Raw genomic sequence first — 15,071 nt, forward strand, 5'->3', positions numbered from 1 at the left:
AGAGAGTGTGACTACATCACGCCCACACAAACAAGTTCAGTCACTGGGGCATTCACTTTAACAAGTGTCCCACCCTGGCCTTCTCATCACAGAGGGATTGATGAGCCACGCTTGAGAATTGCACAAGACCGTTTAAGGGGAACAAGTCCCGAAAGTATTGATGTGGGCTGGTAAGAAGGTGTTGCTATTGATTCGGTCAATTGATCCTGAATACATTGTCCTGATCCTGAGTAAATTAACCTCAGAGTGAAGGTTAGTTAAGGAATCTGTTCGGCTGGCTGCTAGTGGTCAAGCCACGGCCTTGTCACTTTGGCACACAGGCTGACGTGGAGCCTCTTTTGGGTCCATTCTGAAATGAATTCAAGAGCTTAACTGTGAGGAAACATTGCTACAGTACTGCCCCAAAAGTAGTCTGTGGTGTTGGATTTATGCCCTATGTGGCTAATAGGAGATGGATGTTTTTTTTGGCATCTAATATGCAAAGCATTAAACAAATAGCATTTTAACAACATTGTGCCCTGGATAATGAATGTTTTTTTTTTTTTTTTTTTAAGGTATAGAACACATATTGTATATGCTTTATAACTGAATACTCCAAAATTACTACTGTACTGTTATTTATATTTTGACATCATTTCTTTGATCTTCTAAAGGGATCCTCATGCTCTTTTGTCCATATCTAAATGGCAGGCGTTTGTCTGTAGTATGGTGCAGCAGGGCTCTCTTTGGAAACTACATGGCAAACTACATGGGAGGCTGACTGTGTGTTGTCTCTCAGCGTTATCTGGCCACTGGTCCATCTCACTGCTTTGAAATGCAGCCCTGTTTCCACCCCTCTCTCTCACATACACACACACACACACACACACACACACACACACACACACACACACACACACACACACACACACACACACACACACACACACACACACACACACACACACACACACACTCCCCTCAGTATCTCCTCCTGCAGGCTGCTCACCAGCTTCTCTCTCTTTTACTTTTTCTCTCTTTCTCTCACTTTCTCTCTCTCTCTCTGACTGACTCTATCTCTCCCTCCAAGAGGCTATTCAAAGCTGTTCACACAGCACGTCCACCAAAGCGTATCAGATGCTGCCTTTTCCTCTCTCTCCCCCTCCTCCTCCTCCTCCTCCCCTTCCTCCTCCTCCTCCTCCTGCTGTTGCTTCTGCGGGTCTGCTCTTATGCATGTGGAATGAGTCATGCTGCAGACAGAGGGTTTGCATGATGCTATCTGATGGATAGAATTAGGTCTAAATAAATTGGTTTGGCGCCGAGCGTCTATTGTAAACGCACAAGCCCATTTCAATAATCGAATAGTCAATTGATGGTAAGAGGACCCGGAAGGACAGCTGATTGTTGTTGTGTTTTTGTTTGTTTGTTTATTTTTTGTCCAGCGGTAACTGTCTCCTAGGTGTTAAGTAGTGCCCCCCCCTCCCCCTTCTGTTGCGGTCACCTCGACTCTGGAAAAAATATTGCACCCTCACACTAAACCAGCAATATAATATCCGTTAACAGGAGATGTGGAAATAGCGGGATTGTTTTTTTCCCCTCCCCTGGTTTCTGTCAAATATACTCAGTATTAAAAAAAAATGATTTGCAGAGGGAAGCCAAATGCAATTCCCACCTCGTAGTGTTAGAGGACTTTTAATATGAAGGCTGTCATGAAAGCCCCATTTCAATGCATGGAATTTCAAGGCATCCGCAGTCCTTCTCATGGTACCTGCTGTCAGTTTGGTCTCAGTTGTTGTGTTTACAGACCAATGAGTGAGGGTGTGCAACAGAACAGAGGTGTCATAAAGAGTAGAGAAAGGCAGCAAAGTCACTCAGGCGTCAGATTAGGATAATAGTGTTGGCCCCTGCTTGAGGCAATGATCTCTTTCTCTCTCTCTCTCTCTCTCTCTCTCTCTCTCTCTCTCTCTCTCTCTCTATTTCTCCCTCTCCCATTTGCTTGCTTGCTTGCTCAGTGTATGTATTTGTGTTTTCAGGGTACCCGCAGGAGTCTTAAAAGTATTAAAAAGTATGAAATTTCATTTTCCTAAATTAAGGCCTTAAAAAGTATTGAATTTCACCTCAAAGTCTGGAATTTTTTCACGGAGGTCTTAATTTTTCAAATGATCAGTAGATTTAGTCTAATATCCTCGTAGCGTAAATCAGACAAGGATTAAAGTTCTCCGTCGTACGACGGATTTCCGTCAATTTGATTTTAGAAATGTCATATTTGAGGTCGATGCAGATCCGGTGAGAAAAAAAAATAGGAGGGGGGTCTATCACCTTTTCTTTTCCTTTTTTTAAAACTACAAATTTTAGGTCCGATGAATGAATGTGTGTGATGGTAAATGTTTAAAGACCTAATAGTGTTCTTGAGAACTTTCTGTGTCTCAATCAGAGACCGCTCAAGAAGATACGTCAGCCATGAGTTTCGCTTTGTTTATATTGTAGCTACACGCTTGTCTCATTGGCCTGGGGCGGTTGCTTAAAAAAAAAAAGAACACGTCTGGAGAACAGTCAAAGTTGGATTATAGTGACACCATCGAGACAGCTGATAAGGTTGCCCAATCCGTTTAACTTTTTTGGATATGATATTGTGAGCTCTATGTGTGAATTTGGAGGCCGTGTTCTTTCCATGCATCAATGTAGACAATTTCTTACTATCGCAAACTCTTGTCAGGGGAGGTCATTCATTTTGGGTGTCACCTATGACTTGAACAGATAGCCTGCTGCCACCCGATGTAGCCTACTATTATTGTTACAGTTTTTGATCAATGCAACTAACAGTATGTGTAAAGCGACGCAATATAAACCGTAGCCTATGCCTATCCCGTCTGTTTTTCACAATTTGCGACGGAAGGTTTTGACTGAGCATGTTAACATAAAATAATAATATCGCGAACTGTTGAGTAAGGGGGTCAGTCGTGTTTGTGACGCACAGACCACCTTGTAGCCTATTTTGCTTAGGCCTCATTTTAACGACAGTATGGTTGTGAGCGTATGTTGACAAAAAATAACCATGCAATTAAAATAGTCAACTTAAAACTTTGCTATTATTAATGTATAGCACAAAACCATAACCAGTAGGCCTACCAGAACCTTGCATATTAGCGTCATGATTTGTGTGCGTCTATTTGGCAAGGCCACTAGCTGTCATGGATGCGTTGCTAAAGTCAAGTCAAGTTTATTTATATAGCGCATTTCATACACAGAGGTCATTCAGTGTGCTTTACATAAACAACAATGTGCTTTACATAAACGACAATAAAGGAAGGCACAGGTGTCAAAAGTTAAAAAATAAATGGAGTTGGGCGGCTGTTGGAAACGGGGGAGAACTAACAAGCCATGGTGTAAAAAAATAAAGTGCCAGGGGTTTGCTTTTGCGCGGTTTGCTGCAAGAAAATTGTTTATGGATGCAATAGGAAAATGTTTTAGCACGCCAACAATCAGAAGACCGCCATAAGGTTAACGTTCTTGCACTTCAGGACATCTTCCCTACCTGGTGCAACTAGCCACCACGACAGAGGTAGGCTACGTTTATCTATGACTGACCGTGTTTGCGCTCAGAAAGTAGGCTACGCATGTTCTTTCATAGCGCAAAACAATTGTCGTTATCAGATGCGCAGACCTCCTGCATGAGCACACACAGTATTGCTGCTCATTGGAAAACTTGAGTTGTCTGTAAAACTCAAAATTACCATGTTTTCATTAAATGCAGATGAGGCAACAAATGGAAATATGAACAATATCTAGACTGTTCTGATTCGTTACTTTGATGAGGAAATGTGAAGTCTTGCAAACTTGATTTTACTTAGTGTTGAATTGCATATTAACAAGAAAAAAAATCTCCCCTTTAAACACTTTTGGCCTGAAGTAATTAAATAAGAGTGTGTTAAAGCCTTTCTACAATATTGCTGCAGTAGAAAAGAACAGCAATGGCTAATCAGCAATGGTCAGGGATGGTATTGAAATATTGTTTTGTTCAACAGGAAAACTCAATCTCAATCAAGAACACTCTCAATTCGCCTTATTCACATGGCTAAAACGAAGCTACATGGTACACAAACCATAGGATTGTTATGTTCTATGCATTCACCTGTAGGTGGCATTAATTACATAGTAACTTGTAGCCTCGTTTTGGTGTTTATTTGGTGCTTTACTTTGCTGTTTGCATCTTTTTGTACATTAAAAACCAATAGGTCGCGATAGGGGCGCTATCTCTATAGGTAGATATGAACAACGTATGACTTATGACCTGAAAAAAGTTCAGTGAAACGATTTTTTTTTTTTTTCACTTTAATCCCTGAAATCAACTAGGTTCTATTCCGTGTAAATTTGTCCATGAAGCGGGACATTCAGTCACGTTACTACCGCGACAAAGCTTTGCGTTGCCACTGCACTGCTGTCATGTTCATGTTGGCATGTTCAAACACTTGTAAATAGTAATTATTTGAGGTTTAATCTTACCTTTAATATTATTTATTCTATCTGAATGGGTGCGATGTAGGTATTAAATTTCATCTGAAGTGGTATTAAAAAAGGTCTTAAAAAAGTCTTAAATTTAGGTCTAACAATTCTGGGGGTACCCTGTTTATGTATTTATGTGTGTGTGTGTGTGCTTGGGAAATTGTCTCTGGGTTTGTTTATTTGCTTCTGTCTCGCTCACTCTGTTTTGTGTGTGTGTGTCTGTATTGTCTGTGTGTGTGCATGTGGGTGTCTGTGGTTGTTTATGTGTTTCTGCCAGTCAGTGACTTTGTGTGTGTGTGCGATGTGCGTGTGTATGGGTGTGGCTGAGTCTGCATCTCTAACTGCACAAACCCCTTAATGACCCACCCGTATGCAGTGAGGCACTCCTGACCAGTCCTCCACGCACCCCCATACCTCCCCCACCCCCCCACCGCCCTGCGCGCACACACACACACACACACACACACACACACACAGACACACCCACACACACACATCCCTCTCTTAGCTCTGGCTAAACAACAACAAGTCAATGAGACACGGATTTCTGCAGAAAGTCCAGCCAGGGGAGAAATGTGCTGCTTCTGCACTTCGCCGACTCCACTCTGACTATTTTGTTCAAAGTCCAGGCTGGATCCAGAAAATATGTGGCTGCCAAAGAAATATGTTTACTGAACTCAAAGCTGGAGCCTGGTGTCTGTTGGCTACCCAAAGTCATTTCATACAACTCTGAATGTGCAGTGTACGGTAATGCCGGTGCTCTTGCTGCTCTAGGGTTTTTAGGGTATTTCCTTTTCAGTAAATTAATATATGCCTGTTTAATGCGTTTCAATCTTGACACACCCCCTCAACCTTGACACAGTGTCGCACCCTCCCTGCGGTAAACGGTATCAGCCATTTTACTCTTCGCATCGCATTTGACACTCTTAAATCAACTGTTGCTCCTTCCTCATGCAGGTGATGATGATAGCCTGGCCTCCAAGGGGAAGGTGACGGTGAAGGACATCTTCGGGGAGGACTTCAGGGTTCACGACCCCCAAGCCAAATGGATGAGCAGTGAGTACCAGTCCAATCATCTCCTCCTTCTCCTCCTCCTCCTCCTCCTCCATCCTCCAGTGGGTCTGTTTGCGTTCCCCCCAGCATGGGATCAGATTTGGTGTGTGTGTGTGGGGGTGGGGGGGGGGGGGGGGGGTAGTAGTAAGTGGAGGCTCCTGTGCTATTATTAGGAGCACTTGCTCCATCAGATGGGAGGATTGGACCCAGCCACGGAGGTTAAGCTTTTTTCTCTGTACTTATCTCCCCTTCAGATGGTAGACAAAGATTTCTGTGTTGGGCAATCCACAGGTTTCATTTCTATCATTGTGAGCAGCACTGAGGGTGCCATTCTGTGTGTGTGTGTGTGTGTGTGTGTGTGTGTGTGTGCCTACACGTGTGATTGTGTGTGTGTGTGTGTGTGTGTGTGTGTGTGTGTGTGAGTGAGTGAGTGTTTGCATTTTTTATGACTGTGTGAGTGTGTGTGTATGTGTGTGTGTGTGTCTGTGTGTGTGTGAATGGGGAGAGCAATTCATCATTAGACTCTGGCATTGGGGCACTGGCATTCCACTGGATCCTGTGGCTTGTATCGCTTAATAATGTGGGGTTTCAGAAGCGGAGTAATAGCACATGAAGAGAGTGCTTTTGAACACAGCATAATAGAAGGCTCCTCGTTCACCAGCTTCACTTCTCAGCCTCACACACTCTGTCTGTGTGTGTGTCACGCCCGGCTATGCCGTGCTGGGTGTGTCTCTCCCTGGCTTGGCCCTGCGTGGGTAATCCAGCCTGCATTGCCTACCGCTGCTGTTCTGTGTCACCTGTAGGTGGAGTTGTTGCAGTTGGCTGTACCGCGCTAATTGGTGGGTCGATTTGAGGGTCTTTAAAATCACCGCCTTCCAGTCGGCTCGCTCTCTCGTTACTCCGGCCTGACGACGAGAGGCTGGCTGCGGTCGTGGCTCCTTGCCCATTCACCTTTTTGCTTTACACTTACATCATACTGATATGCAAGACACTTTTGGTTGGCTTCCCACTTACTGACTTCAGCAAATCATTTGTTAATAAACCAACATTTTCTATTTAAACAGCTCCTCTTTTCCTGTAAACTGGCTATGTATTTTCAGGACTGTCAGATAGCACCAACAGCTGTGTTGGGCACTCTCTCCAAACTACTTTGCCTAACTGGACAATTATTAATTTCCCACAGCGTTTGTGTCCATAACTCATAACTCTTTCCTTAAATACTTTGCTTGACTTAGTCAGTGGAGCCACAAGTGGAATTGACCTCTTTTGAGCTGACTCTCACGGTCTCCTCTGCTTCCCAGAACTAATGACCTCCTCAGCTGTGTTCCTAGAGAAAAAGCACCATTTTGGGTTGGCGATCCTCAAAGGAATTACGGCGCACTTATATAAAGCCTCTATAAATATCCCTCATTATGAGTAGGGCTAAATTTCGTTTCTCCTCTCTCTCTCTCTCTCTCTCTCTACCTCCGCTCTCTCAGCTCCGCTCACTCTCTCGCTCTCTCAGCTCCGCTGGCCCTCCTTCCCCAGCGTGGTCTTGAGAGCGGAGCGGCGTGTAGCAGAGCTGACGAACAGAGTCGCCCGAGCCCTGAAAGGCTGGAGTGGCACGTGCTCGTAATTGGCGGCTCGGAGGAAGAAGTCGGTGGGGGAAACCGGCCGTGGGGGCTGGGGAGCGGGGCGCCGCAGCCAGCTGCCTAATCAGATGCTTTGATTTCCAGCGGAGCCTCGTTAAGCTGTCTCCTCCAATCGCGAGTGCTGTCCCGTTGAGAGGCGCAGATGTGGTAGAGAGACTCAGGAAGACCCCCTACTGCTCCCATATTGGATGCAGCATGTTGAAGGGTTAGGAGGCATGAAGCAACCTGTGCCTGGGTGTCTCACTCCACGCTACTGATTTCACTGTGTTTATATGCGCTTTATAACATTGTAATAAGACACAGTAAGGTGTATTTACGAGTTACGAGTACAAGTGGCTGGTGATATTTGTGGTGGCACACGGAAGGTTGATGTGGGTAAAGTTCACTTGGTGTGCTGATTACAACCATAGTAGTGTGAAAGTGTTATATGCATTATAGATTATTGTGCATGAATAATGGAATATCTAAAGTCTCATCAGACACTGCTGTAATTTTTCAAATGATCAGTGCGAATCAGTGGGGAAACGATTAACATCGCTAATTGGGAATCCATTATTTACACTTTCATGGATTATGGAAAGTGGAGATTATGAATGCAAATGATATGCTACATAATTAAACTATTACAAAAGTGTTATGAATGCTATTGCATTTTAAATGTAGACTATAGTCCACAGTATTTTTTTAGAGCGAAGTTGGTGTTCTACCCAGTTTATTCAGGTAATATGTTGTTTTTTTTCAAGAAATTGTAGAGAGAAAGAGAGAAAGAGAGATAGAGAGAGAGAGAGAGAGAGAGAGAGAGAGAGAGAGAGAGAGAGAGAGAGAGAGAGAGCAGTGTACACCATCACGCTTCCCATTTATGAATAATTACCAGGAGATGTGGCCTTCATCTTGAATAAGTCTTTTGTGAAGCGCTGATGGTCTGGCGTCAATGACACTGCCCCCCCCCACCACCCCCCCCCCCCCCCACCCCCCCCCCCCCCCCCACACACACACACACCACCCCCAGTGCTGATTGATGTTCTGCCCATTGTTCATGCTGTCACTTTCCCCGGCTCTGGTCTCATCCCCTACCTCGCAAACGTAAACAAATCTGTCAGGAGAAAATGAAGCGTGGCTGATCACTAACTTATGCTGTTGTTGCATCTCTTTTTTTCCCTCCGTCTTCCACTTCCTCGGCGTCCTCGCCATTCAGCCGTGATTACATGCAGCTGACGCAAACATATGTCCTCTCCTACGAGGTGCTTCAGTATCTCTCTTTTCACTCCTCGACTACTTCACCACAGAGATCTTCATAGTAGACAGCCAGTCCTAGAGAGACATCTCTGAAATCAAAGCTTTTGGGTGACTTCTTTTTTTTGCTGAAGACAAACACCAGGATGTTTCATTGTTGTGGTCATTCCCATAATAGCCATAGCAGAATGCCTGGTCTCTAATGAAATGCTGAGCTCTTAAAGACGTCCCCGTCCCCAAGCACAATTGTAGACTGTGAGGTGAAGCATTTGGCTGTTATTGACTGATTATGTGATCTTCGTTAGCATGTCAGATCCAGTTAGCCTGGATGATTTGCGGCAGAGGAGGCCCAGGGCCCAGAGACCGGGCTGGGCCACATATGCAATTACTTGCTTCCCGGGGACAGGCTCGGAAAATTGAATTTTTTAAACCTAATTTAAGCTCCGGAATATGTCTTCCTCCTATCACTCATGGCGAAGCAACCCCCCCAACCCCATCCTAAACTCGTCGACTGAAGTTTCTCCAACACATCAATCACTGTCGGGCTGGACACGGTCGATGGGCCTAGGAGGGGACGGCGGGGTGGTTGGGGGGCAGTCTGTGATGAATCAAGCGCACGGGTCATTTGTTTAAGCGCTGGAGCCAGCCGCCACGTCCCGCTGATAATTCGAGCATGGTGCTGCAGGCTGAAGATGGAGCACCTGTGGATGGCTTGGAAGCCTGGCGCGCTGTAAAGGATAATCTCCTTTTTTTACGGGCTCAAAGAGGAGCGGGTTGACAGACGAATGTTACTCGGAGGGAGATTTGATGCCATATAGTGGCAGTTGGAATATAAAATCAAAATGTCAGCCAGCAGCTACCTGGAAATCATGACTATAATTCAATAAGAGGCTCAAATATCATGCATTTGGCTTGTCCTTTCATACTTCATGTCTTTTGTCATTAAAAAATGTAAAGTATTTTTCTTGCATACCAGTTTTCTCTTTGCTAGAGATATTAGTCTTTGTAGAGATATTACTTTTTCCATGTTCCGTTTCTACAAGTCTATAGACCTTTCAAGAGAGTTCCATTATCAGCATCATAGTTGGCCCCACAAGACTTCCTTTTTAACATTCCATATGTTATCTTAATGCAGAGGAAGTAGATTGGGACCCAAATAGAACGTTCAAGCATTGTTTTTGTTTTTATTGTTGAAAGGGTCTATAATGACATCTTTTCCATTTTGGATGCCTTTACATATGCACCAACACCAAATCTGTAGATTCACTCTAGTATCTTTTTTTCTTATCTTTAGTATATCTTTCAATGTTAAATATTTAAACCATACCTTCCAATGGAAATTCAATTCAATGGGTCTTAAATAATAGAGTCAAGATTATTCCTTCATGACCCATACCTATAGCTGTGAAGAGCAGGCCATTGACAGGTCTGTCGTCGGCCAGTATTCTCTGTGTCCTTGTACTCCTTGTCACCCTGAGGTTGTGTGAGACAGAGACAGATAAATCGCCGATCACCCTGTCCCTCACTCTGCACTGGCACTGCTCGTCCTGCATGCGTCCCCCTCTCCCCCTCTCCCCCTCTCCTCCTCTTGCATTTGTCCTGCATTCGTTTCCCCTCTTCTCCTCTCCCCCTTACCTCCTCTCCTCCTCTTGCATTCGTCCTGCACTTGTTCTCATTCTGCGGTTCGTAGTGCCAGCAGCACGATTGCTGCTAAGCAGCGGCATAATTGCGTAATTAGCGGAGACCATTGATCTGGCCCCGCGCCGGCCGCTCTCCGGGCCGCCCGTCCAGATCAAACAGATACATCATCAGCGCCCAGAAATTAAAGACGCCTAATGTATTGTGTGGCAGGAACCAGCTGGCTCTCCATGTGAATCATCCACACCCTAGCCCTCCTCAGTCACCACCGCCACCCCCTCCTCCATCACTGTGTCCTTCACCAACACTCTCTCCCCCCCCACCCCCACACACACACACACCCCATCCTCCATCCACTTCCTCCACAGTGGGGAGGCCATAAATGCAGCGTGCAGGGGCAAAGAGGGATTTGCTTGTCGCCACTAAGCAAACAGATGCATGATTAGCGGAATAAGAGTCTTTTAACCTTGATGAGGAGGCTGACGGGGAGCAGATGAGATTTTCCCCGGGGGACGCGATGCGCTCGTCAGGCCGACCACTGACCCCCAGTGGCAGAGCGCCGCCACTGCCTCTCTCAGACGGTACGAGCAGAAGGTGGAGAAGTGCAAGATCGCTCCTTGATGCGGGGGATTGCTTGCCCTTGAACTTTTTCCCATCAAAAAGCGTGTAATTGAGTACTTGACACGTTTTCACATGAAACATGTTTATGTGAACGACACGGCTGCCAACACTGAAGTCATCAACGTGAGCGAGCATGAACACACACACACACGCACATACACACACACTCACACTCACACTCACACTCTCTCTCTCTCTCTCTCTCACACACACACATACACACACACACACACACACACACACACTCCTTGCAGTACACAAGTGTCCTTCCCCCTCTCTTTATTGCAGTGTGTGAGTCGGTGTAAGTGTGGGGCTGACCTGGGGGTCAAAGGCAGGATGAAAACAGGGATCACTCGTCTTAATCTGACAGAAGGAGATAGTGCAGGAGCCCAGACAGCAGCTAATGTACTTACCCTGCCACTGGCCTCCCACATACACTCCATTCCTGGCCTGTCCAGCACTGGAGATAAGAGGACTCACACACACACACACACACACACACACACACACACACATAAACCAGGCAGAAATGCTCAGACAGACATGGACACATACACATGGTCACATTGATCAGACTTACACACTCACACCAGTCATAAATGGTTACACACTCATACACATACATTTACAGACACATTGCAGACTGAAAACAAAAATAGGCACATATAGTAGATGTAGTATATATATATATATATATATATATATATATATGTATATATATACTGTATATGTAGAGTGACACATATTTTGCACGTGTTGCCTAAACCACACCAAATGTATTTCAAGATGTACTTTATTGTCATTTTCATGTGCACTTTCGTACATACAAAAATTAAATATTGTTCCCCCAGCTTGTGTCAGTATAGAAGACAACAATTAAGAAACATGTTAAAATATACTAAAATATCAGAGAAATACATGTAATATACAGTATAACATATAAAATTAGTCTTTTGATACTGCTTACCAAAATAACTCACATCTCCATAGCTTCTTACAAGCACGTGTATAGTGTGTACTGTATGTGTGTCTGTGTCTGTGTGTCTCTGTGTATGCATTTTCGTGCAAGTGTTGCACAAAAAAACAAACATAGCTTCTAGCTCCCGCATCCATATGCACCGAGTGGGCAGTCTGTGTGACTCAGGGGAACTGGACTCCTGCTGTCCCTGGTCACAGATGCCTGCCACAGATGCTGATGTCCTCAGCCATTCATCTGGGGCTCCCGTCCTCCCCTGGCTCCCCCAGCACTCAGCACAGCTTCTGCGGAGGCTACGTGGCACGCCAGGCGTGTGTGCAGTTTGGGTAGCAGTCAGAGAGGGAGGTGCAACCCTGCCTGAGGCGTGATTTTTTTCTGCCTTCGGTCCTATCTCCCAAGAATGCACACGCACATGCACACACAGATACACATTCACTCACAACATGCCCTCACACACGCACGCATGCACACACACACACACACACACACACACACACACACACACACACACACACACACACAGACACACTGAATTGAGAGAGACGTGGTGAGAGCAGCCATGTGCATATATGAATGCCTTACTGAGCATTTAACCTGCAATTTCCATGTGGCAGTGACCCCTTCCACACAGCGCTCAAGGCAGGGAACAAGTGTGCAGGCCCCAGCAATGACCACTGCCTGCCTTAATGGAGACGCCTGTGTGGGAGTACACCTCTGCACTCAATTAGCCCGCTAATCAAATTAGCATCCTGCCGCAGCTGCTGGTCCAAAGGAGGGGAGGATGGATTTGAGGGAGAACGACCACTGGTTGGCATGGCCCTGCGCTGCAGTGTTGCCTGGTAACTGATACCCAATTATGAGCAGAATAACTGTGATTTGTGCAACATGAAGACGGGGACTGTTCATTAGTGAGTGTGTATTCTGTGTTTGTGTGTGTGAGTGTGTGTTAGTGTTTGTGTCTGTGTATAGTGTGAAGTTGGACTGAAATTGGCATTATTACCAGGATGCTTCAGTCACACGTTTCTCATAATGAGGTGTATGACCAGCACTGTTAGTAATTTGTTCCTGCTCCCCCGTAGAGTTGTTTGGACAGCCAAACTGCTGCATATTTGCTCATCATCTGCTCATAAGACTCACAAAGTATCACTGGTACAGCTCTATGGCTGGACTTCTTTAATGTAGTTTATTATGAAAGTACATTTAGCCAACCCGATGAAAGCTGATCACTGGTCTGGGCCAATTTTATGATTCATTGCAAAGTGAATGAAAAAGTCTGTTTGTATCCGGTACAAGTTCATCACAGACAAATGCACAGTCTGATCTTGGATCCTGGCCCAGATCGAGGCCCAAAGCTCAGCAGGAGTTCTGGAGATGGGTGGGAGTGTCTGAACCGGGACGGACATCGGTGTAAAATTGACTCTTGGGGTTATAAACCAGAAAACAGAGAGAGAATGCATTATCAGTGCGGCCGGCACAGACAGCATATTTTGCGAGCTCGTAAAACGTGGGCCAGCCATTTCCTCTGAGTGACACATTGCTCTCTGCAGAGGCATCTTAAATCCGCTTATGCTCATTCCTGGCTTTTGTTGTTAGATCCATCTCTCAGCAGGACCTGTGTCAGTTCAACGAAATTGCGTTTGGCAATGTCCCTCGTGCCACTTTCCTTGCCCCTCAAGCCGTGTAATAACTCCCTCTTCACACGTTGGTCTGGCATATATGGTGCATGCCAGACAAGCCACCACACCCCCCACACACCGAAATATCGCCTGTCCTTATCACCAATATGATCGTAATCGCAGAAGAGCTCTGTTGTTTAATGTCGCAGGCAGTACGCAATCCGGAGGCACAGTTTTCCTAGTGGTCCACACACGTGCGCCCCTGTTCTCTCTCCACGCAGGACCGCGGCGGCGGCAGTGACAAATGACGGTTGTGGTTGACCTTGATGGGCATGGCTGATAGCCATAAATCAGAGAGGAAACTCACCCTCCGCTCAGAAAGAACACGCTTCCTGCGGGACGGATTTGTGTCGTCTCGGAAAACACAGCGGATCCTGTGTGTGTGTGTGTGGTTAGCCACACACGAGACAGAAGTCTCAGCCCACCTAACTGTTTCTCACTTCCTCCCAGTGTCCATGCGGATACCTGAATGCACTCACCTCACAAATGGCTTGCAGCAGAGGCAGGTATACAGTACAAGGTTTTCTCAACCCAGAAACTTTGATTGCAGCATTGCAGGTATACAGTACAAACCACACAATTATGCCGTGTTTGTGACATGCTTCTTATAACCCGAGGAATTCTTTCTTTATAACGCGGTATACATATGTATGTAATGAGACCTGTTAAGGGTTGGAAAGGGAATTTAGTTAACAACCGTGTGAATTTTTCATGAGTCCATTTCCCCCTTTATACTGTAGCTCACCTGAGCCAGCAGGCGCCCACTCTCTCAGTGGGGGGACTCTTTTATTTATTTTGTTTTATTTGCCCGTCAACAGCCTCACTAACTTTCCATCCTCTTCCCCTAGCCAATCACTCTCTCCACCTTATTTTTCCCTTTCTTTTCTCCCCTCCTCCCCCTCTCCCACCTCCACCAGACGGGCCCTTATCTGGTGCCCTCGTTGAGAGCAAATTACCTCGACAAGAAGAAGAAAATCAATTTAATCAGAGGCAATTAAACTCGACACAGGGAGGGGGAGAAAAGTTGCGGATAAAGTTGCGTGGGCCTTTATCTCCCGTCTCCATCATCAGCTGCAGCTCTGCAATTAGCAGACTTTACCCAGAATGTGTGTTGACATCGCTAGCCTGCGGTCCCCTTATCCTCACCATGCCAGTCAACTTCCCTGTGACCTGAGCAACCCCCAAGCGCAGTGCTAGCAACACTTAACAAGGACTCAAGTTAAAATGTATGCCTGGATACACAGAGTAAACCCTCAGACCTCAGATTCTTGGGAATATAGAGGTTTCCCCTTGTGGAGAAGCAGTTGTACTTGGCCCTCTCAAGTGTGAAGTAAAATTTGAAAACTCTGAACCCATTGGGTTTGTACAATGATTTTGATTTATTGTGCATACTGATGTTTTATGTTGTATTACAATGTGTTATTTTCTAAAAACAGTCCCATCACGGCCATGTTATAGACTTCTACACCCAGGCAGACTTGATGTTGGATGTTTGTAATTTACTGTATCCTCTGTGCATTACTTTCTTGATTCTGTTATGTTATCCGACCTACTCAATGTTGTTTTTTAAAATAACGCTGTTCAGGGAAATGTAGCCCTACACACCCAATCTCTATCACTGTCATTCAGTGAAGAAATACTAAAGGAAGGTGTATCTTTTCTGGAAGTGTTTGCACTGATGGTGGTCTAAGACCACAAAACATTTTGCACTTTGAACTTGGTAGCCCTTTTGCAACTTCTTTCTTTGTTAGAATAAGTCTA

General features: G+C 45.4%; 1 protein-coding gene across 6 annotated transcripts in view; it reads left to right on the forward strand.

Moving 5' to 3' along the window:
• The window catches only part of dpp6a (dipeptidyl-peptidase 6a), a 212,425-nt gene that overhangs the window by 150,915 nt on the left and 46,439 nt on the right, over positions 1–15,071 (forward strand). For all 6 annotated transcript variants that reach the window (XM_042067799.1, XM_042067800.1, XM_042067801.1 and 3 more), the window contains one exon: positions 5,440–5,538. In XM_042067799.1, coding sequence (XP_041923733.1) covers positions 5,440–5,538 — 99 coding nt within the window. The remainder of the gene's footprint in view (positions 1–5,439; positions 5,539–15,071) is intronic.

This window comes from Alosa sapidissima, chromosome 17 (genome assembly GCF_018492685.1).
Source record: "Alosa sapidissima isolate fAloSap1 chromosome 17, fAloSap1.pri, whole genome shotgun sequence".
Lineage (NCBI taxonomy): Eukaryota > Metazoa > Chordata > Actinopteri > Clupeiformes > Clupeidae > Alosa > Alosa sapidissima.